Below are 16,424 nucleotides of genomic sequence, written 5' to 3'. Positions count from 1 at the left end.
ATTGTAAAGAAAATAAACAACGCCATAAAGATCCTAACCTTGGAAGGTCCAGAGTTATGAGTGAGAACAAACATGATGACATTTTAAAGATGAGGGAGCCACAATGAAGACATTACAGTACATGTCACTTGTTAGATGCATTTATCCAAAGCGACTTACATACTCAATACTGTGGGCAATCCCCACAGGAGCAATTTGGGGTGAAGTGTCTCAGTGACACAACGACATGCTGGGTGCAGTGGGGTTTGAACCTGTGCTCCTATTATCCCAACACCAAGGCTCTATCCACTGCGCCACATGCCAGACTTCAGATGGAGCGCTGTATTTAAAAACCCTTCATGTTTTTTTCGAGATCCAGAGCTTGCAAGGTAATTATACAACCGTGGTGTCACTGATTTCTAATCATTAGCACATTACATTAAGGTTGATAAATCAGACTGTTTATCTAGGAATACTACATCTGGGTTCAAGGATAAAGAATAAAGATATCAACGTCTTCCCCTTCCTTGCTGATAATTTGTTCTCCCTCATGGCGACTACTTAGAACCAGGGAAAGATCTCATCTATTTGCCTTCCATCCATATCTGTTCACATGTCTCTTAGTAAAAAGGAGAGAAAGAACATTAACATACATTTTCTGCGCAGATCATTTAACAAAATGACCAACTTCCCATTACACCACATTGTACATCCATTCATCCTACCATCTGAGCAGCTTTGATGTGGCTATTTTGAGCTGGATGCAGATAAAAAGGTTATCTAAAAGGACCAGCAAGGTTTCTCAGACAGGCAGTCACCTTGTGCCCTTAAGGACCTCCGAGCTGCGCTGATAACTGAGCCCAGCAGCAAAGCTTCAGATACACTATCAGCTCTCAGAGCTCTGCTCGACCTCCAACAGAGACGTGCCCCATGTTCTCTCCAGGAAAATATGTGATGGTCCTCCAGATACAGATAATGGTGCAACCATCTACCTTTGGGTTGGGTTAATTGTTTGTTAGTTTCAATCTCCTGCCTAGATTATAATTCAATCCAAATATAACTGTTGTTAAGAAGTTACAAAAAATGGGCTTTACATAAGATGTAAGATACAGATACAAATCAGAAATAAGAACACTATAAACATATTGAATGCCTTTTTTACAGTTAACAATTAATACTGTGGATAATGTGAACATATTAGTAAACATTTCTATTTTAAACTAGTTTATAAAGATGAGTTTTATTTTTCTTTATGTTACCAAGTAGCACATTCTCAAAACTACTCTTCCTGAGGCTGAACTAAAAGCAGCATCACTCTGTATTTCAGTCCAAGACCAAGAAAGTAGACAGTGACTGTCAGCAGAGCACAGATACTGTATCTGATAAAAGGTGAAGGTTAAGCTAATGATGTTGTTCTTAAAGACTGATTTTTTTTCTCCAAAAGAATTATATTTAAATCTGTTTTCCTCCTCATCTCAACAGACTAGTTTAAACAGTCAATCCTCTCTAACTACCGTTGCTCTAAAACGGTGAATAGACTGTTTTGAGAGCTGCATAATACAATTAGTTAATACTTATTCAAGTTAGCATAAGGTTAACCTGGAACTTTGGTGAAGGAATAAAGTGCGTAGTCCAAAGACCAAGAAGTGTCGTATCTACTGTGCATAATCCACTTTAAATGATGAGGTATTAGATATTATGAACCATGACTTATCTTCTGCAGGTCACCCTTGAAAAAGAGATCTTTTGATCTCAAGGGGCTTTCACCTGGTTAAATAAAGGCTACAAACAAACAAACACGATTTATTTTGAGTTCTGTCGAAAGGAAATAACTCTAAAACTGTAAATCGAGTGTTATTAATAGTACATTTAATTATGCTTTTTATAGTCATCTATCAATGTAAATTTGAATATAAATGTTTGGACATATCATCAGAATATGTGGTCACTGTACGACAGGTGAGACTGAGACAGAGATGCACTTCCTCCTGAAGTGCCAAACATTCAACCAAGTAAGGAACATTTACTGGAACAAGTTGAACTCTGTAATCCCAGGTTTCAAGGAGGTTGATGACCTCTCAAGACTGAGAGTACTCCTAGGAGAAGGAGACAAGGCACACCTTGCTGCCCAATATGTATACACATGCCACAACCTGAGGGACAGTGAATGAGACACACACACACACACACACACACACACACACACACACACACACACACACACACACACACACACACACACACGCGCACACACACACACACACACACACACACACACATGTTGAAATGTAATTGTATCACTGTATATATATATCATCAATAATATGTAAACATTTGAAATGTATGTTAATGTTGTTAATTATTTTGTATTGTGATGCTTTGGCAACATTGTTTAATTTAACTTTCATGCCAATAAAGCCCCTTCGAATTTGAATTTGAATTCATCCAGCCCTATCTGTAGATCTAGAAATCCAGCTGGAGTTTGTAAAGCTGAGCAAATATTCTTGTATCATTTTGGAATAAACTCTTTCAGTGGGTGTGGGTAAACTGCAGGAGAGGAGGGCAGCGGGGTGAGGCTTTCCTTTTCCACCACTGCAGCTTCTGCTTCGTTCCCACTACCCTTTACATTCCCAAACACCCAACTCACCACCAGAGCCTACGTCAGTACCCTGACTCACAACACTGCAGCACACACACACACGTAAAGATGCAGAAATGAAAACCATTAACAGGACCTGGCAACAAGGCTTTTTTTCATGATCTGGTGAACTGTTGCTACATTTCCTCTTTCCACCAAACAGCCAGGAAGCACATCCAGCACATCCAGCACATCCAGCTTGCAACAACACGGAGCCAAGGCCTTCGGGGTGTTTGTATATGGTTATAAATGAGTTGTTGTCAGAGTGTCTGTACATCTCTAGCTGCTCAGGGTAAAGTCAACAGCTCTGGAGGTCATTCATTAATCTGCAATGCCTGGGCTGACATGTGCGAGAGGGCCAGACTACATGCTCACAATCAGCGATACCAGTGGACTGGGAGAGAACGAGAGAGAAAGGGAAAACTGTCAGCCTCTCCTTAGTCTCCTGCTCTTTCCTGTCGCTTTCCATCTCCCCTTCTTTTTATCAACATTTGTAACGCTGTCGGTTTCTGTTAGCCAGCACCGCCATCCATCAAAGTCTCAATTTCTGGCCTGTTCCTTGCTATTTTAGACCATTAGATCCAGCACAAAAACATATATTGTGAAAAACAAAACACAGAAGAGATGGACAGTTTGAAAAACGAAGGAGATATCAGCGAAGAGAAATGAAGAAAAGAAAACACAGAGCCCCGTCATAGCCACGGTTGAGTTATCTTGAGAGACACTTTCAAAACATGCTAACCACCATATTTATTGAGCAAAACTGCCAATCAATACAAACATCCAATATCTAAAGACAGAGATCTGGCTCTCTTCTCTATTATCCTCCCATATGTAAGGGAATGCTTGTCCTTTCTGACACAAGCGATAACACACTAGGAACTATTTTGTCCTTGGAAACAAAAGTCTTCAAAATATTCAGAGCTGCTCTCAAGGTTTCCAAATCTCAAGATGTTTCGCATGGAATTGTTGGATGGATGAGTTATTTAATTGTTTGGGTATTTTAAGGACAGCTTGTCAATGTTGGCCTGCAAGTTCTTTTTGAAAGTTTGTTTGTGATGAATGGAAACTATAGTTGTTAAACAATCTTAACACAAGGTAAATCAACCTGCTGCAGAACAATATGGTGACACAATCAAAAGCTTCAGGACAGCCATTGAAGGGACAATTAAGGGAAAATGTTTACTTTCATGTTTCTTTTTCAATCCAAATAAGCTTAAACTGTGATGATCTGCTTGATACATACTATTATATATACACATATTTGCATATAAAATCAATATAGATGCATAAATGATCCTTAATGAAGGAATGTAGGCAGAAAACACACTACTTTGCACCTACGACTTCCTAATCAAAGCCTCATTTCTCCACTGCTCTTTTTCCCCATTCTCTGAAACTATCTCTCAGCCTTTCTGTCACCCTTTCATTTTGCTCTGGGTGAGATGACTTTTGACCTCTACCATCGTCATCCTCTCTTCCTGAAACCATGGTAAAGTCGGTGGGAAAACTGCAATAAAGTCCACAGTGTAAACAACAAGGAGGAACAGCCCCTACCGCTCAGTTTCCACTCATTTCACCATCCAGTGGATGGAATAATGGCTTACGGGAATTTGCGGTCTGTTTTTTAAACACAATGCCGTGCCAGATTAGCTGAGTTGAAGAGGGGGTGTTAGTGGTTAACACACGGCCCTTATCATGTCCCATACCATCCAAATCCAGCTATGGTTTCTGCTTTGTGTTCAAACTAAGAGGCAACCTCCGGTGCTAAATAATGCTCATGCCAACGGACAGATCAGAAACAGGAGATCCTTGAATGGACACTGATGCTAGCTCTAAATAGCAATAGCCTAACTTTGCAATAGCACAAATAAATAAGTTAACAGCTCGCAAGAACAAGAAATGGCATCTAAATGTAATTTCCCTTTTTCTTGACAACTATAAAAGGGATAACTAATATATAAGCTAGCCATTCAACTTATATTAAGGCCTAAAGTGAAGGACCTTAGGTTGCGAAAAAAAGAAGTTTGGTTTTATATAAGTCTATGAGAAAATAACCCCTTCTTCTCTATCGATTTTTGTACTCAATACAATGTTGCCCCGACAAATGTATAGTCTCAATCCCTAGTTGTCAGTTTTCTCAAGCAAAGCAGGAAGTTCATTTAGCAAATTATTGTTGCATTTAGAGTAAAAAAATACAAATTAGGGTATACTTTAGGGCCGGGCGACCTTGGGTTTGACTTGACGGTAACACAGTGTTTTCCAAGTATGAATGTTGTCTGTGTTTTTTTGTCTGTTTACAAAAGTTTTTGTAACAATTTTTGTCGAGTAAAAATGTCATGTTCAGTGTTAGGTTGCTCCACCCTCCCAAGTTGCAATACACTAAGCTGGTGACGGCTAAAATGCCAGGGTTTAAAAACATAGTCAATAAACTAATGGTTAGTGTTACAGTGACTAGGTCCACTTTGCAAAAACAGTCTATGGTTCTCACCTTGGTTACCCAAGTCACACCACAACAGGAAGTTGCAGGAGGAAAATAATGATTGGTATTATCAGGATTACAGCACGGCAGACCATGACGGTGTGAAAACAATTGCATTAAATCAACATCAGACTTGTGGTGTCCTTGAATGCATCTGACCTGATTTACTTGACTTATGGATTGATAATGAAACCATGTGGTCACTATAGCTAAATTCAGCTTCCCAAACTAGTGTCTTCCTCCTATCAGTGACATATTTCTTCAGAATGCAACTACGAAGTGCATAAAAGGACAAGAAAAGTATGACTCTTCCCTTCCCATAGTTGGCTTCAATGGGAGAGGTCTGACCTATCTCACACTCTGATGGAGCAAAGGGACCGAGACATCTTTTATTTGAACTTGAAAAACAATGAGTCAGATATCAAACGGGTTGCAACTTCTTGGCTTGTCACTGGAGGGGCTGATTTCCCAGAAAGGCAAATAATCACTCACACTTCACCATGGGTTATTTCGTGAGTCTGTGGTCAACTTTTAGATAATGTGGACATAATCTGGATTTGGCTTTCAGTTCTCTAACAAATTGAACTAGCGGGGGAAGGGGGGTAATGTTGGTTTATGAATCCATCATCATTATCAATCCTGAAAATATGCAACCAAAGCAAAACAGAATAAGGCGGTGTAGATGATGACAGGGAGCGCATCAGGGCCCGGGGCAAACCTCTGTGACATGAGCGTGCATGTGCAGCAATTTAATGACACATTGAAAAAAATGAGATATTCCTGTCTGAATCAGTCAGCGGAACTCCAGTGGTGGGAATTAACTGCATTTACTCAATTATTGTACTTAAGTGCTTTTTTGACAATGTAGGCCTACGTGAGTATTTCCATTTTATATGTTATACCTTTACTCCACTATATTTTAGAGGCAAACATTGTACTTATTACTCAACTACATTTATTATATATACAACACATATGCTAATATGGTACAATGCTGTATTGCTAATCTACAGTATTTCAACCATCTAACTTTGGTCCAAAATTACAAACTACAACACTAAAATGCTCTTACATAATAAAAACAGGATAATATAATAAACATAACAATATGAATACTGTGAAAATAGCCATTCTGCAAAACGAGTGCTCAAACTTCTGTACTTTTAAGAAGGGAACATTTTGAAATCAGGACTTTTACTTGTAATGGAGTATTTTAGGACCATAGTATTTGTTCGTTTAAGTAAAGGATCTGAGCACTTCTTCCACTGCTGAACTGAATGAAAAACAAACCATACTTTAAAAGAGAAAACAAATCAAACCCACCCAATACTTTTGGAAATTAATGTAATCGTTATGAACACAAAGTGACACGTGACGTCTGATGTCTGGCTCGATGACACGCGCGGCTGTGACCTCTTTCCTGACTCATAATTAATGTAAGACTAAATGGAGAGGTGAGGGAAATCCCTCCCCCAGCAGGGTGGGGTGATGGCGGGAGTGTCCGAGCTGCAGGAGTCACAGTCTGGAGGAGATGAAGTTCAGGACGCAACACAAAGTGGATGTAAAGAGAAACCGTGATTGGAAACGTTTATACGGGAGAGGACTCTATAACGACTTTGCATTTACGTCGAAGATATCCCATTTTTGGCAAACACATAATTTGCTCGAGTGCATCGATACGCAGGAAAGATAATTACTTTCCAAATAACTTCAACTATCGTCCATCAACCGGGATGTATAGATGAGACAAGTTATTCCATCAGGTAAGTTCAATTACTCTTATCTGCAGCAGTATCAGTCATTGAAGACACCTTTCCTACTAGCTTACCTGCTGGTCTATAACAGTTCATCATTCAATTCAACTTTGGGAAACCTTTCCAAAACAGGAAAGCTGAAATCGCAAAAAAACCAACTAATTGTTTCAACTAACATAGTGTTTAAAAGTGTTTACATTTTGAAAAAAATAAGAATACCCAATAGTTCCACATCCTTGTGTATTTATTCATCTTGGATACACCTCCCACATCAAGATTAAATGACATGTTAAACTTCTGGATACATTTGTAAGCTTTTACATCGAGATGTTTAACAGGCTACACTCAGAGATGTATCCAATTATGGTTGTAGTCAATCATACTTATAAACATGTATCGCACATGATGTATTAACAACAGTAACTGCCACAGCTGTTTGTTTAGTATTAACATGACAATAACAAAGTAGTTGTAATCTTATCTACAGTTTATTCTCCTTATATAAGTCTGTGTTATTTATATTCTCTTAAATGAAATCTGCTACTTTAGCTGGGACAATAAAGGAAGGAAATGTTAGTTATGCAGTTTTTTGTTGGATATGCACCTTTTTAACTAATACTTTTATATGTAAGAGTCCTCCTATGTATGTCTTTCTTAGATAAAGTATCCAAAATGTTGTTGAATGTAACTTTTGTGACTTTAAAGTGTTGAAAATAACTTTTAAAAACATTTTCTCTATCTTGCAGCTCTTTCAGGAGGCTGTAAGATGCCAGCTGTTACCCTGCCAGGTTAAGCATCTTCTGCTGTGTCCAGTGTTGTGGCGCCCTCTGCTGTCTGACCCAGGAAGGCCAAAGAAAGGCCAGTCAGGATGGGGAACATAGTGGAGGAGGGGATGAACGCTGTCATCGTGAGCCACTACAACCACTCGGGGAAGTGGGAACGGCCTCGCAGCAGCGGGACCTGCAAGATGGCCGTGCTGCTCTTCATCTGCTGCCTCATCGTCCTGGAGAACGTCACGGTGCTGCTGGCTCTCTGGAGGAACAAACGCTTCCACAGCCGCATGTACTTCCTCATTGGGAACCTGGCGCTGTCAGACCTCTTGGCCGGCGTGGCCTATGTGGTCAACATCTTCACCTCGGGACGCAACACCTTCTTCCTGACCCCGGTGCAGTGGCTGGCCAGAGAAGGCAGCATGTTCGTGGCCCTCAGTGCGTCCACCTTCAGTCTCCTGGCCATTGGGATTGAGAGGCACATGACTATGGTGCGTTTGCGTCCCTGTGAGACAGCGGGTCGCGGGAGACTTCTGGGACTGTTGGCAGCCTGCTGGGTTGTGTCAGTGCTGCTCAGTGCCTTGCCCAGCCTGGGGTGGAACTGCCTGGACAATATGGCCTCCTGCTCCACCGTGCTGCCGCTCTACGCTAAGAGCTACGTGGCCTTCTGCATCAGCGTCTTCAGCGCCCTGCTGGTGGCCATCATCATCCTGTACATCAGGATCTACCGCCTGGTGACCTCCAGCGGCCGCAGGGTGAGCAGCCAGTCAGAGCACTCTCTAGCCCTGCTGAGGACAGTGGTTATTGTTCTGGGAGTGTTTGTCATGTGCTGGACGCCCCTCTTCCTCCTGCTGCTGCTGGATGTTGGCTGCAGCCCAGTTAAATGCCCCGTGCTATTCCAGGTGGATTGGTTCATCGCCCTGGCTGTGCTCAACTCGGCCCTCAACCCTCTGATATACACTCTGTCCAGCAGGGAGATGAGGGCGGCCTTCTTCAGGCTGCTGTGCTGCTGTCAGAGCAGCATGGAGCACACAGGGACCGTCGTGCTGGGAAACCCCAACCTGGGAACAGTCATCCCCACAGCGGAGAACAGCAAGACCAGTGCAGGGGGGGGGAGTGGGCCGGGGAAGACCACGCTGCAAAGAGGGAAGGTTCCCACACCTAAGCACTCAGAAAACAAGAATGGAGACCCCTCAGCCACTGCTCTGCCACTCCCCTCTGGACCTGCAGACCTGCTCTCAGCTGTGCTCGTGAAGGCGCTGCCGCCACTCAACAAGTTCTGAGTGGAAGCACATTGTGAGGAGTTACAGTCACACAGGAGTAGACTTAGTACTAGGGCTGGGCGATAGGGATTAAATACAATATCACAACATTTCTGATCAAATACATTCCATATTGCGATGATGATGTAGACTGATGAAGACCATTGGTGCTTTCATAAAGTATTTACACAATGAGATTTTTATGAAATAATCATTGTTTATGTGGATATAATGTCTAAGTGGCCTTAATAGAACAGCCAGAAACAGTTTGGTTGGTTCAAAAAATGACATCACTTAAAGTGCATGTTGTAAAGCCAGCAAATGACAAGTTATAATAATAAAGATAACTAATGTAAGATATCTATTATATCTAGTCTCATATCAATGAATTGCCCAGCCCTATCTTGAACTGACATTGTCCTGCTATCAGCCACTTTTTGTTTATGCACTATGGATCGGATGAAGTAATGATATTCAGATAAAACCAGATAAATGCAGATAACAATCTAGATCATTCAAAGCCACTATTTATAAGAACTCAATGATATCATTCACAACACCAGAGTTACTTGTTTTTGTCTAACACAATGATTTATGTTTCACATTTCAAAACTAACAAGCACAACAGTTTCATGGACATGGGTTAAAGCAAGCACCAAATTAAATATGTTGTCCTCATTCATTTCTGTGAAACTTGGTAATGTTTTAAACAACAACACTATAATTAATTGTATAAATGTCAATGTGTTTATTTTTACTATGTCATTATAATCAGAAATGATCACATCGGAGCACCTGTTTTTCATGTGCCATATGCAAATACTCTACCTGTAATACTACCTGTATTTTGCATTACACCTTTACTTTGTAAATTATTTATTTTCTGTGAAAACATTTCCCATTTTAACACTATCGGTATACTTGTCTAGTATACTTGTTTGGTATATTTTGTGTGCATAAAGCCCTTCATGGTACTAGGATTTGGGTAGGATTGAGATGCACTGTGAGAGAAATCCTAAGATGTGTTTGTCTGACCAGCGGCCTCATGAGGCTGTGAAACTCATTACACAACAGAAATCAAAAGTGTTGGAAGAATAAAACATGGCGAGACAACATTGTTATTTCCAAAGTCTCACCACTAATGGACAAGCGAGTAAAGACTGTCTTGAGGGTGGTGCTACAGGAAAAGTGATTTACTCAAATCAGTAGGGTTTAACTTCTGTATGGCGGCCATTTTTTGCCATTTTAGGCTCAGTTCTAGAAGTTCTCTCTCAGTTCTATTTCTAGAACTGACTCCTTTTCCATTTGTCTTTACTCTGTCAGCATCATCTAAATAAGCGTGGCTAAAAACAACAGTCATTGACATGTTTGCTTCTCATCAGCACATCTAGAAACCACTCACACGTCAACTAACCACTATAGCGATAGGAGTGCTGGATGTGAATAATTTAATGGTGGTATACTGCAAATGAAATTTCTGCCTAGGGTGGTGTAGTGCCTGATACCGTTATATAGCAAATAAAATAAAGTCCTATTCCCTTTTATGAGATTTTCATACGTGTCCTGTTTTTATATTAAATCGATGTCTTGCCTGCTTTCAACCCCCTTCCTCTCATCCTGTGTAACCGTGTCATTGCTGCTCCTCTGCAAACATTATCAGGATAAATATTCAGGCAAACCAGGGATAGTGATTTTTTCCGTATATTTTGTGCGCCAAACGAATGGTAAATGTTTGCTCGGATCAGTCTGTTGTAGCCACATGAAAGCCTAAAGGGACAGTTGACCAAAAAATCGAGAATACATATTTTTCCTCTCACCTTAGTTCTATTCATCAATATAGATTGATAAATGCCAAGTGTTGAAGGTACAGTATTAGATAAAGAGAGGTTGGCCTTTTCTTTTGATGTAAATAAACTCTGCTTAATTCATTCTAATGACACTTTGGTGCTTAAAGCCTATAAAAAAAAGACATCTGAAAACTCAACGGGAATGTCTCTCTTCAGAAATCATGACACAGTTAATGCATGTTAAACACACAAACATAAGAACATTAACAATAGTCAATTCACTTTTTCTCAATGGAGTAATTATTTACATTTGAAAACTAAAGGAAATATTTTTTCCAGAAGTCATGACCTTATAACTTATAATAATCTACAGTCCTTTTCGGAGTGGTTTCATTAAGGACCTATTTTCTTTCTACCAAAACACACCATGCTTGTGTCAGCATTAGATTTAAAGAGACCCTATTATGCTTTCACTTTCCAGTAGTGTGTTGTGTAGGTTTTTCTGCACGTAATTGGTCTACAAAGGCTAAAAATCCCAAAGTTCAAAGCACTTTTTGAGTATTAAAGCATGTGAACATGTCACAGTAGCAGCACAAAATACAATGAACCTGAAATTGTGTACAAAAAAGCCCCTTTAAAATAATCCTTGGCTCTCATTAGTTTGCTCAGGTAAACTAGGCGTATAAGAGCACAAGCCTCTCTTCCATGAGTAGAAATACGCTGATGTGGTTGGTGGGTATAGAAAATAGTTCCTACATGAAGCTGCTCACAACCATGTCTGTCGATTATTTTAGAGTAACAGTGTCGTGATTTCTGGATAGAGACATTTCAGTATTTATTTTGTCCTTTTTGCACCACTAACTGAGTGCAATGTAGTTCCATTATATTCCTGGGAAGTTTCCAGATTTCGCAACTACACAAACATCTAGATGTATAAAGAAAGAAAATAATTGCTAGGTTATGTTAACTGTCCCTTTAAGCCATACACATAAAAAGGCTCTGATGTCAGATTATCATTTGCTTTTCAAACAAAAGATAAATGTCATATGATTGAACCGGCTGCACTCATCTAAAATCCTGATGGTAAGCTCACTGATGTTCTCTTATTGCCCTTCATAAGTAGACCTGGGTCAGCCTGTGATGAATAATGCAGAGAAACTCTTGATATTTATTTTAACTAGGAGTTTTCACCTCGGCGAGGTCAGGTATTAGTCATGAAAGGATATTAATTTGTCTTTGAAGAGCTTCCTGAACAATCTGAAACACCTCCAGTTATTGAGTATGTTAAATTAAGGAATGATTGTCCAAGGTTTTATTCATGTTATCCATTTAATGATAACAATGTTGATTCAAACTGTGCATATGTGACAACTTTCACATCACACACATTTACAGGATGTGTTCAAACCAGAAGAGTTCCTTATGTGGGAGAAAGGGTTAAGATGTTAGTGCTATTAACTGTGAGAAATGCTGATACTTCTTGTCAACACTTATGATGCCAATACTTAATGGATGTGTTGGTTTTTCCGAGAAACCTGCATCAGTGAAGGTTACTTTGACTTGAATCACTAGATGGGCCGATTGTAGCAGAGTTTTTTTTTTGCTTATACCACATTGCACAGCTCAGATTAGACCGGAGCTGACAGACTGGCATTTCATACTCACCTGAACTAAAGGATGTGTCTCTGCTCAGCACCTCCGGATCTGATGGAAAAAGACAGCGAGGACGCAATACCAGCCAAGCTTTTCCAGCTTAAAGGTCACTTGCTGTTTCCTGTCAGAAATGTTCGAACACCATCTTTCCTGAATTAGCCGGGGATGATGCTCGAAGTATGACATCTGGAACATTAGGAAATGCCAAAAGTCAGTGAATCTCTCTCCTTTTGCTCATTTGGTCTGTTCTCCCCTTCTATATCAACACCATCCTGATCCAAATCCTAATTACATTGAGTCTGATTCAAATGTCTATGTTGTCAGAAAACAGTTTTGCAACAAAAGAAAGATGAATCAAATCCAGTAGATTTGAACTCTTCAAAGCCAAGTGAACGTACAAGTGAAGACTCACTGCTCAAAGGAGAGTGGCAGATTATCTTTTCTCACATTTGGACTGTTTATGTTGGAAAAGGTATTATCATTTCAATGTATACACACGATACATACTGCCATCTGTCCGTCCTGGGAGTCAGACTCATGATGAAGAGGCATTGTTGAAGCTTGAACATCAGTAGAAGTAAAAGACAACCAGTAACACATTTCGAGTGTGCCAGCTTATTACTTATTTGGCATCAATTAGACTTTAAAAATGCAAAACTGTGAGCCAAAAAACTCTGTATTCGCAATCATTCAAATCGAGAATGCTTTCTTGGCAATCCTGTGTGACATGGAATGGATTCCCAAATAAAATAAAATAGAAGGTCATGATTCATTTGGAAAAAACTTCCAGTAGCACCTAAACATGATGGATCCAGAGCGAAACAAATACAAATAATGTGAGGTCAAGTTGTGGTTATTATTAGAAAATAGTGATGAAAATGAGATGAACATCCCAATGGATATTATCAGTTTCACCATTCTCTCCTTCAATGTTCGTCTAAAAAAATACCTCACACATGTTTTTAGTAAACATGAATGCATTCCTTTTAATTTTAATCCTCTTTACGTCCCGACAGATTCCATTTGTCCAAACATCTGAAAGAAGCACCGTTTACCGGCTGCTAACTGGGTCAAACACCTTAATAAATCGTGTTAACTAAATAACCGCCACCAGTCTTCTTTGAAGGATTTAGACACGGTGGATTTGTCATTCTCTGTGCACAATGCTGATTTGCATATGACTAATGTGAACACGGCGGAGGACAAGAGAATCGCACCACCCCCTGTCATCGTGATCCTGGCTTTACGCTGGTGAGGAAGTGTGCATGCATGCATGTGTGTGTGTGACCATTTGCACGTGTCAGTGTAATGTGTGTGTTTTTGAGAGGAAGAACAAAGACTCCATCTGGTCCGAGCCTCTGAATGTGCCAGTATGAAACACTTCTGTCACTCTGAAGTGCCGTTTTAAAGCAGCTCGGAGGTGGAGTGGGGCCAGGAGGAGAGCAGCGAGGGGTCCTGTTTGAGGCAAAGTCCCTATCTGAGGCCCTTCTCTCCACTAGTGTGATTTGAACCACTGTCACCAGAGGACACACTCTCATTCATGCGGTGGGTGATGACTTTCCTCCCTTACCTTCACCTCCACGGCTCTCCGACACAGTGTAATTACTTTCTGCCACAAAGAGAGAGGAGACCCAGGCAGATTTCGGTGATAAGCTCCACCGGGATCAGAGAGCTTTATTCAGGGAGCAGCTGGGAGGAGCAAAAGCAAAGGTCACATCGTAGGAGGATATCTTGAGGAACAGGCTGAGACTTGGATTTGTAGAAAATCCTCCCAGCATCCCCCTCGACACCCCGCTGCCGTGAAATCTCCTGTCCAGTGCTGATCAAGAAAACCTGAGATAAGGGATACTAAAGTTAGAAAAGTCATTCTCTATTTTCTTACTCCTGAAGCAACAGAAACATCCTCTTCTGGGATGTCATCATACAAGTCCTGATTTGTGCCTTTAGGGCTGCAACTCACATTTATTTTCATTCCCAATTTATATCTCAATTATTTTTTCCATTAATTGTTTCATTGGCTAGCCTCTAAAATTGAAAATCTCAATTTCCCTGAGCCTTAGGTCATGTTGAGGAAAAGGAAACAACCACCTAAATAATGAATAGTTGGTCAACTAATTTTCTCTCAATTAAATATTTGCATCCGCAAATAATCTATTTTCACAGCATGAAACTGATCATGGATCTCTACAAGAAGATAAATGTTGATTTCACAGGCGAACAGTAACGTAATCGTGCTTCGTATTAATATTGGACGATGATGATGTCTCATGTGCTCTTCATTCCACCTTAAAAAAACTTTAGGCATTTTTGTCTGTGCTCTGCATTTCATTTCAGAAGAGAATACACTTAAGCATGTCTTAAAGCTGCCTTAGTGCGTCCCATCCAGAGGCGTAACTATCGACGGTGCAGCCGGTACAACGCCCCGGGGCCCAGAGCCGGCCAGCGGCCCAATGGCATTGACCGGTTCACACAGTCTTCAAAGTAACCAAGCAACCTAAATTAATTTGTAATTTGTCTGTCCAATGACCTTGCTCCCTTTCATGTCATGGGATGCCTTGCGTGACGAGCGAACCATTTAATCAAGCTGTACTGTAGCTAGCAGCAGCAAGTTCGGCAGCATTATAAAAAATGTAATAGCTTGCATGTATAATGTACAGCTAACCAAAGCACAAGAGAGAACAAGGAGATGTAACAGCTAAACTGACGGAATTAGACTGTTTTTTTTGTCCTACATCGTCCACGAAATCGAGCGTTAACGTTAGCAATGTTGACGTGCAGCGGCAGCTGGAGCCGGAGGCTATCGATAGCTCACCTGCCTCACCACCATCATTGCCATCTAGCTCCACAAGGGCTCCAACCGATAGGGGACTCTATGGCACTATTGAGACCCTCGACGCCAATATCAAAAACTATATTATAGCAACCGGTCCATGTAGGCCTACTGGCCCATTCCCCAGAGACAAGCGTCAAGGAAACAGGTGTAATCCTCTTCTTAGTTCGCTGTGCCGTTGTCAGGCTGTGGTGGTCTGAGGCCAGGGCCGGCTGTTGTTGATAGCCTACATGTGGCGCTTCTGAGCAGTTGTGTATGTCTGTGCGTGTGTGAGCGCATCAGTGTGCGCTTATGTTTGGGGCGATGGGTGGGGGGGGGGCCAAAACAATATTTGCACAGGGGGCCAATCACAACCTTGTTACGCCACTGGTCCCATCTCTTATCAAATTTGAAACTATCACTCATCAGATCCCAGGACTCTAACTCCTGATACTGAATGAGTAAATGAACTTCTAGTACTTTGCAATTGAATTATTCATCCAATGCAAATGGACTGACCTTTTCAAAGATTAATGCTGTTTTTCATCTCGGTTCCATTTCTTCTACTCTAAGTCTTTTTGCACCAGAGATGTTGACCACCTGATACAATTAAACAGCCCTTACAACCTTCCTATCAATGCCATTCTATCGTAACAGATAGGTGGCAGGAGCGGATAAGCAATCACTCCTAAATTCTTCCCGTTAATATCTCCCTCTCCCCAAATCCCCCCTAACAGCAGCTGCTTCTCTCCGAGCCCCTTCCTGATGGCAGTCTTCTGGCCGGGCATGACGGCATGCACGCACCTGCTCTCTCCAACCTCCAATCTATCTGTTCCTCTCCCGCCTTGCCTGCTGGCCACGACTGCTGGGATTAGCGTGTCTGTGATGGTGGATCAGTGAGAAGGAGGACGGCGGCCTTTTAGTCTGACATGCGTGTCCCGTGCCTCTCTGGTGGCTTTGAGTGTGTGCACAGCTGGCTGAGTCCTGTCTCTGATGCATGTTCAGCTTGGAGGTGTGTGTGTTGTGTGAAAGAGCAACTGGAGGTGGAGACAACCATGATAAGCTTCCTCTGTTCAACTCATGAAAGATTTACAAGTTGGCTTTTGAACTAACTCACATGAGAAATAAATAAGCAACAAATGTGTCCCCAAGCTTTTATGAATAACAGTGCTTAATGATGACCTTTTCCTTTAAAAGAGCCTTGTTATGGTAATGTTCAGGTTCATATTTGTATTTTGTGTCTCTACTGTGACATGTCTCCATGCTTTAATGTTCAAAAAGTCTTTATTT

At 41.0% G+C, this 16,424-nt stretch overlaps 1 protein-coding gene across 1 annotated transcript; it reads left to right on the top strand.

Annotated features, from left to right (window-relative positions):
- The first annotated feature begins 6,628 nt into the window (after positions 1-6,628).
- On the top strand, positions 6,629-10,440 carry s1pr3a (sphingosine-1-phosphate receptor 3a). The gene is made up of 2 exons (XM_079643504.1): positions 6,629-6,862; positions 7,600-10,440. Exon 2 carries the CDS (start codon positions 7,722-7,724, stop codon positions 8,904-8,906), a length of 1,185 nt encoding a protein of 394 aa, XP_079499630.1. The 5' UTR covers positions 6,629-6,862; positions 7,600-7,721; the 3' UTR covers positions 8,907-10,440.
- Positions 10,441-16,424: the final 5,984 nt, after the last annotated feature.

This window comes from Notothenia rossii (genome assembly GCF_949606895.1).
Source record: "Notothenia rossii genome assembly, chromosome: 1".
In the NCBI taxonomy this organism is placed as follows: Eukaryota; Metazoa; Chordata; class Actinopteri; order Perciformes; family Nototheniidae; genus Notothenia; species Notothenia rossii.
Note: the sequence above shows the minus strand (reverse complement) of the source record. Positions and strands in the feature narration are given on the sequence as shown.